The 8,639-nt window shown below is 29.1% G+C and overlaps 1 protein-coding gene across 1 annotated transcript in view; it reads right to left on the bottom strand.

The window, feature by feature from the left end:
- AADACL2 (arylacetamide deacetylase like 2) overlaps positions 1-6,573 on the bottom strand; it is a 13,908-nt gene extending 7,335 nt beyond the window's left edge. The window contains 2 exon segments of the mRNA XM_006926262.1: positions 5,402-5,477; positions 6,542-6,573. Coding sequence (XP_006926324.1) covers positions 5,402-5,477; positions 6,542-6,573 — 108 coding nt within the window.
- Positions 6,574-8,639: the final 2,066 nt, after the last annotated feature.

Genomic DNA, 8,639 nt, shown 5'->3' with positions numbered 1-8,639 from the left:
GACTCTCACCACACACACACACAAAGGGTAACTGTGAGGAGATGGATATACTAATTAGCTTGACTATAGTAATCATTTACTATGCACATGCATATTAAAATAATCATGTATACCTTAAATACATATAATTTTTATTAAAAAGGATTTTTTTTATTTCCTATGATTTGGCAATTTTTTGATATTCTGTTGTTGATTCTTAGTTTAATTATATTATAGTCAGAGAACATATTTTCTGTGATTTCTTTTAAATTTACTTGGTTTTATGGCTCAGAATATGGTATATCTTAGTAAAAATTCCATATGCATTTGAAAGAAATTTATATTCTATTGTTATGAATAGTATTCTATAAATATCAATTAAATGAAATTGTCCAGATTTTTTAGAACTTTAATAATTTTTTCTCTATGTTTCTATCAATTACCAAATGAGAAGTATTGACATTCATAATTATGTGGATTATCTATTTCTCTATTCAATTTCATAAGTTTTGCCTCATATATTTTAGAGCCCTGTTAAGTATTATTTATCTTGCATTACTGTCTTGGTGAATTGATTTTTATAATTATGTAATATGTCTTTATCCCTCATCACTCATTACTTGTCTATTTTTTATTTTGTTGCTTGTGATTTCAGTATAATCTTCAAAAAAATCATTACTAAGGTCAAGGAAGTTTTCCCTTAGATTTTATTCCAGAAATTTTTATGGTTTCTGGTCTTACATTTAAGTTGTAATCCATTTTGAGTTGATTTTGCATATGGTGGAGGATAGGAGTCCAGTTTCATTCTTTTGCATATGGATATCAAGTTTTTCCATTTGTTGAAAAAACTATTCTTTCCCATTGTGTGTTCTTGCTGTCTTTGTCAAAAATTATTACACCATATATGCCATGATTATTTCTGTGCTCTCTATTTTGTTTCATTGATCTATATGTCTGTTTTATGCCAATACCATACTGTTTTGATCATTGTAGCTTTGTAATACAGTTTGAAATCAGAAAGTATACTACCTCCAACTCTGTTCTTTCTCAAGATTGTTTTGGCTATTCAGAATCTTATGTGGTTCCATATGAATTTTAGAATTGTTTGTTCTACTGTTGTAAAAAATTCCATTGGAATTTTGATAGGTATTGCAGAAAATTTGTATACCACTTTGGGAATTATGGACATTTTAACAATACTAAATTTTCCAATTCATTAACACAGGTTGTCCTTCCATTTACTTGTGTCTCCTTCAATTTTTTTCACCGATGTTTTGAGATTTTCAGTGTAAAAACAAATTCTAACTTACGTGTCATAGACAAATTTTCAGGGAAAATTAGAGAATAATTTTACCTGAGCAAAAATAAAAATACAACATGTCCAAATTTGTGTTATGTAGCAAAAAACTGCATGAGAAAAACTTGTAAAATTAAATTACATTAAAAAGTAAGAAAGGTCTCAAATTAACATTAAAGCTTCTATCTTCATAAATTAGAAAAAGAGCAAAGAAAATTCAAAGAAAGTAGAAGAGAGAAAATAGTAATGATAGAATCAGAATTCAACAAAATTAAAACAAAACAAAAATAAATAAAAAAAAGACACAAAAGTCAGTTATTTTTAAAGAATAAATTTGATAAATCTTTATAAAGAATGACCAAAAAAAGAGAAGACTGAAATTTAAAAATACATGAAGAATAAAGCAAGAGATATCATTATATACTTTATAGAAATTTAAAATATAATAAGGAATACTAACAACTTTTATGCCCACAAATTCTACAACTTGGATAAAATCTACAAATTTCTTAAAGACTACAACTTACTCAAAAAAATAATAATCTGAATTGTCTATATCTATTTTAAAATTGTATTTGCAATTGAAAAAATTCCCCCCAAAACAATAAATTTAATAAAATAAAACATTTTTTAAAAACTTCTGGAAAAAAAACTTGAGGTCCATTAATTTCATTAGCAAATTATACTAAACATTAAGGAAAAAAATATACCAATTTTACACAATAGTTACCTGAAAATAGAAGACATGGCAATATTTTCTAACTCATTTAACTGGCTTGGCATTATCCTGTTACTGAAATCAGAAAGACATTAAGAAGAAAGAAAATTACAAATCAATAAAGAAGCAAAAAATTCCAACAAAATATTAAGTCAAATTCGATAATATAAAAAAGATAATTTATCACAATCAATATCAAAATTTATATGGTAAAATGTCATTAAGGAAATACAAAGGCATATCATAATGTGATAGTTCTTCATGTTTATTAGAATGACATTTTAAAGAAAAACCAAAAATAATAAATGCTGGTAGAGATGCAGGACAGCTAGAACTTTTACATATTGCTGGTGTAAATGCAAAATGGCACAACCTCTTTGGAAAATTGGTAGTTTTCTACCAAATATACACTTATAATATGACCCAGCATATCTAGTTCTAGGTATCTACCCAACAGAGATTAGAATTATTTCACACAAAATCCTATATATTAATGATTTAGCAGCTTTTTTTATATCCACTCCAAAATGGAAACAACCCAAATAACTTTGAACTGTTTATTGTGGACAAACTGTGATACATCAATATAATGAAATACTACATAGTTTTGAAAATGATTTAACTCTTGATACTCTCAATAACATGGATTACTCTCAAATGCATTATGCTGAGTGAAACGTATTAAGCTAGACTCAAAAGTCTACATGCAGTATGAATCCATTTATATGATATAATGGAAAGGACAAACTTTGAGGACATAAAGCATCAGTGGTTACCAGGTTTTAGGGGCAGCAAGTATTTAATAAAAATGGCAGCATGAAGGTGATTTTGAGGAGTTATACTTTCATATTTTGATTTTGCTGATTACTTGAATCGATATATATGTTAAATCTCATAGAATTGTATAACCAAAAGAATGAATTTTACTGTACACAAAGTTTAAATTAAATTTAAAATTTGGCACAATGATAAAAAAAAAATCAAAGTCTGAATCTAGACTGTTTGGGTTTGATTCCCTGTTCTATAAATTATTAACTCTAAGTCTTTGGTTTGCTTTTTCCCTGTGCTTCATTTTCTTCATCTATAAAATGACAATAATAATAGTGACTTCTTCAAAGTGCAATTGTAAACATTAAATAATATTTTTAAGGAAATTAAAGTAGTGCAGGATGCATTGTAAGTGTTAATAACTTTTAGCTTTTATCATTATTAATATATATTGAAATATTTTGAATATTTTTATTGCTAGTTGAAGATAATCATAGTGAAAAATCTTTCAATTTAGTAAATATATCATTTTAAAATGGCGTTTTATAGATTTGGGTCCTCATCTCTCATAACTTCTGTCATGGAGTAGATGCTGACTACCTCTACTGAATGATAACCAGTTACCATTTTAGACATTACTATTATTTTGAAACACATGTCCTATTCTCGTAGTAATGCTGCAACATGTTGATTAGACTTCTAACTTTACAGTTGAAAACACTGAGCCACTAAGTAAACTCTTTAAGATCTGATCAGCTTTCAAGCTCATGCTTTCTTCTACTTGGTGCTGTCTATAATTTGAATGTGTAACTGCATAGTCTTAAATTTTTTCCATATCATTTTATCCAGCACTGTGATGTTTCCTGATGTATATTTTTTAAAAATAACATCTTTGGGAATCACTTGAGTCACTGTAATTCAGTCATGACATTAATAAAATGGTTACCCCTGGAACAAGTAGAAGCTGATCAATTACTAGTATTATCTATCTATCTATCTATCTATCTATCTATCTATCTATCTATCTATCTATCTCTCTATCTCTCTATCTCTCTATCATCTATCTAATCTATCATCTCTCTATCATCTATTCTTCTATCATCATCATTTACCATCTAAAATACACATATAAGCAAATAGATGAAATCAGTTCTATTTCAGATATGCAGTGTCTTAATTCTGTTTGGCATTTGATAAAAAGTTGAATTCTCCAGTTGCACATTTTCAGAATGTGTTGTGGTAAGGAAATAAGCATTAGTTACTTTGAAGTTTAAGGATATATGAGCTATTCAAGAAGATAAGATAGGAATTTCTCTGTAGGGCTGACACTTGCTCATGAACGTTTTCCTCTATTGTCCAGTGAATGAAAAGGTGAAGCATTAGTATTAAAAGAGAAAAGCATGAGATGCCTCAGGTATCTCATGTAGTTTGACAGATCTGTCATCTGTGCAGGGTAGCATACTAAGCAGCATCTTTTCATATACCAGGCATTGCTTTCTCTGATCATTTATGGTCTGTCGATGCATGCTTCCTAAAACTTCCTATTATCACTGTCATCCATAAGGGCTCGAGATAGCAGCTTTTTTTTTTTTTGACAGGGGAGCATTATATTTTCAGCAAGGTAGAACTTGGTTCAAATTCTGGCCTTGTCACAAATATATCTAAAATCCAGCAACATAAGATTGAAGATAAACAAAAGCAGTGGTTTTCAAAGTGTTGTCTTAGAATCCTTGTGGATCTCTGAGACATGTTTAATAAGTGTGCATAATACTATGATATTTCCTGCCTTTTATTTTTACTCTAAAATTCTCTCATGATTATGCAGTGGAGTTTTCTAGAGGTTACATGACATGTGATATTGCAACAGATTAAATGCAAAAGCAGATATGAGAATCTAGCTGTCTTCCATAGAGACATTGAAGAGATTTGCAAAAATGGAAGATATTGCCACTATTAACTAATTTTTCTTGTCTTAAAAAATACATTTAGTGTTGATAAAGTATGTTATTTTAATTAACCTTTAGTAAGTATATTATTATCATCATTCTATTAAGTGAATGATTTTCTAATGAGGTCAGTTTCTAATGCAGTAAATATTGATAAATATTACCCATATCGAAAAAGCAATTTGAGGTCTGAATAACTTAAAGAGTATAAAGAGTTTCTGAGACCAAAAAGTTTGAAAACACTGAGAAAGAGAAAGACATTAAAACAGTAAAGGTACTAAATATACATCAAAATATAAAAATATAACATATACATGTAAATATTAAGAGAATGTATTAACTAAGATTCCTCAGAAATGTCAAATATAAGGTGTTTAACAAATCCCCAAATTTTTCACTTAGACAACACCATTCTTATCGCAATATACAATCTATTTGTGTTTAGATATAGACTCTTATCAGCAAGAATTTACTTTTCTCTGCTTTGTACAGATTCAAATAAGTTTGTTAATGATTACACTAAACATTAATTTGATATTATTTAAATTAATAATATTTAATATTATTAAAATATTAATATTATTTGGTTGATTTATCCTAAAAGAAAATCAAAGTCTCTTTCAAAGTATTAATTGAAAGAAAGTTTACATGTACTTGTAACAAGCCATCCCAATGTCTTGGAAAAAACATTACCATAAGTGAAGTAGTTTTCATAAAAGCATCCAAGGCCCCTACTTTCCAGAGTTCTTCAATGTTTTCTGGTATTGGTCTATGAATATAATAAGCAGTGGCAATATAAGCCAGTCCAAAGCACAGAGTTTTGCACCCAATGATATTCTTTTCATAACTTCTGTACAGTAATGATTTAATGTCACCCAGTATTTACTGAATGCTAAGTGGTAGATCAAAAGTAGATGACAAACTCTCTCAAGTAATATGACCATTTTGACAATAATGACCTAACATTCAGTTTCAAGATAAACAGTGACCACAGCAGGTGGTTCAACAATTATATACTCTATCTGAAACACAGTTCACAATACAGCCTAGCAAGTATGCAAACAATTCAAAATGTTGGCAGAAGTTCTTTCACCCTGTGACACTATCATCATCCCAGAACAATAAATTTTGTTAAAGAGTCTCAGCAGAGCACTAGATAAACCAAGCAGTCTCTCCCATTAGTATTTTGTAAAGATTAGTGAGAGGAGGTTAAAAAAATTGTTCAGGTAATATTTATTCAACCTCAAGGCTAATACCTTTGGCATATATCAGTAACAAAATTAAAATTCACTGTGATCAATTGAACTTTAGACAAAAAGAGAGGAACTTGGTGTTATTGTCCAAGTTCCAGAATTAATTAATCCAGTCCAGAATATTTATGAAGTATTTACCTTATGTTAAACATGAAAATTTTCAATCTATGTAGTTATGTAATCTTGAAAAAAGTATTCATTTGGCAAATATTTATTGTATGCCTTATATCAGACATGCATATTACTAATGTGAAAAATGGTACGAAATTGAGTGAAACATGATATTTGTCTATTCGTTTGCGGTGCTTTATCTCTCTGATTTACATTTTCTTAAACAATTTTTGGAAATTTTGTTATAGAATAGTTTCTCCACTCATTTTGCAACAGAAGTTGTTACTATAATTGATGTATCATCTCCATGCCATAATTTCTTACTGTAACCCTTACTGATAGGAAAAAACTTCATTCTTTAAAATAACTGAGGAATAAGAACCACATGGGTGGAAGAGGAGAAGAAGGCTGAAAATAAGCTGAATATGCACAGTCCAATATGTATATATGAGTCAACATTTTGAAATACCTATTTAATTTTGCATGCTTTTCTTTCCCCATCTTCTCTGATTTACATGAAACTTTATTGGACCTGCCCTTCTCATCTAGATGGCAAGGCTCTTCTTATCTTAATTTCTCAAGGATAGGGTGTACCATTAGAAAATAAAAAATAATTTACAAATTCTTCCTACCTTTGCATTTTGAAATTTAAGTTCTTATGTTAATAGAAAGAATTCTTGATAAAGACATGAAATTATATTATTGATTGAGATATGGAAGAGCTTCAAATGCAGAAATATTTCTCCTTGATTGATGATTCTTCCTCATGGGACTTTTACATATGGGATAGTGGTGAGGCAGGCAAGTAGCCATATTGAAAGCGGAGAAAGAAGAGGATCATAGAAAGAAAAAAATGAAGATAAAATCAAATGTTTTTCTTCTAATTCTTAATTGATCTAATAGATAACTATTCAAATTAATAATATATTAAATCATTATAACATATGGATAAGTGAAATTAATAGGAAGGAGTAATTGAGAACACTGTGTTATAAGGTACCTGTAGTAACAGTGAAGTGATATAGCATTATTTGAAAGTAGACGCAAACAGTTGTAAATATACATTCCAAATCTTAGTGCAACTACTAAAAATTTTTTTAAAGAAATATGATTGATATGCTAAGAGAAGAGAGAAAAAGGAATAATATAAGATGCTCAGTTAAAACCAGAGAAGGCAGAAAAGAGGGAAGAACACAAGAAACAAAGAAAAGTGCAATGAATAACAAATAATTGCAAACATGGCAGAAATAGGTAATATAACTAAATTAATAATCACTCTACTGCGAATGGTCTAAATAACAAATTAAAAGACAGGTGTCAGGGTGAGTAAACAAACAAACTCAATTATATGTTGTCTACAAGCAACCACTTTAATTGTAAAGACACAGATAGATTCAAAGTAAAGGGATAGAGATACGCCATACTAATAGTGATCAAAAGAAACATGTATCCACTGTGTTAATTTTATACAAAATAGATTTCAGAACAAGAAAACTTATCAGGGATAAAGAGAGGCATTACATAGTGATTAAAGGGTCAGTTTCCAAGAAGACCATCACAATCGTGTACATGTATGGACCTAACAACAGAACATCAAAATATGTTATGCAAAAGATGATAGAGTTGCACAGTTAAATAGACAAATTAACTGCTATAATTAAAGACCACAACACCTCTCTGTCAGGAATTGACAGATCCAGCAGACAGAAAATCAATGAGGATATAGTTGAACTGAATATCATCAATTAAATATCTTATTGATATTTATGGAAAACTTCATTCAATAGCAGCAGAATACACATTCTTCTCAAGCTCACATAAAATAATCGCCAAGATAGAATAGCTTTTGAGCCATAAAACGCACCTAAACGAATTTTTAAAAATAGGAATCATACAAAGTATGCTCAGACTACAATAGAATTAACCGAGAAATCCATAACAGGATGATAGCTGAAAAATCCCAAATATTTGGAGATGAAACAACACATTCATAAATAACAAATGGGCCAAAGAAGAATTCTCAAGTGAAATTAAAAATATTTTGAACTAAGTGAAATAAAAATATATCAAAATTATGAGATGTAACAAATGCAGTACACACTTAGAGAAAAACTTAAAACATGCAATACGTTATAAAAGAAGAGACATCTAAAATCAATTACCTAAGCTTTCATCTTAGAAAACTAGATATAGAAGGGCAATATAAGACTGAAGCAAGTAGAAGAAAATTAATAATAAAAATTAGAGCAAAAATAAGTATAACTGAAAGCAGGAAAACAATTGAAAAAATCGACAGAACCAAATATTGGTTCTTTAAAAATATCAATAAAATCAACATCTAGCTAGGCTAATCAAGAAAAAATAGAGAAGATAGAAATTACTAATATCAGAAATGAAAGAGGGGGTCATCACTGTTGATCGCATGGACACTGAAAAGATAATAAAGGAATACTATGGAGAGTTCTATATCCACAAATTCTATGACCTAAACGAAATGAACCAATTCTCTAAAACTCACAGAGGGATAAAAGATAATTTGATTAGACCTATATAAATTTATGACGCTG

This window comes from Pteropus alecto, unplaced genomic scaffold (assembly GCF_000325575.1).
Source record: "Pteropus alecto unplaced genomic scaffold, ASM32557v1 scaffold239, whole genome shotgun sequence".
NCBI classification, from domain to species: Eukaryota; Metazoa; Chordata; class Mammalia; order Chiroptera; family Pteropodidae; genus Pteropus; species Pteropus alecto.
This window is presented reverse-complemented; position numbering and strand designations above follow the sequence as displayed.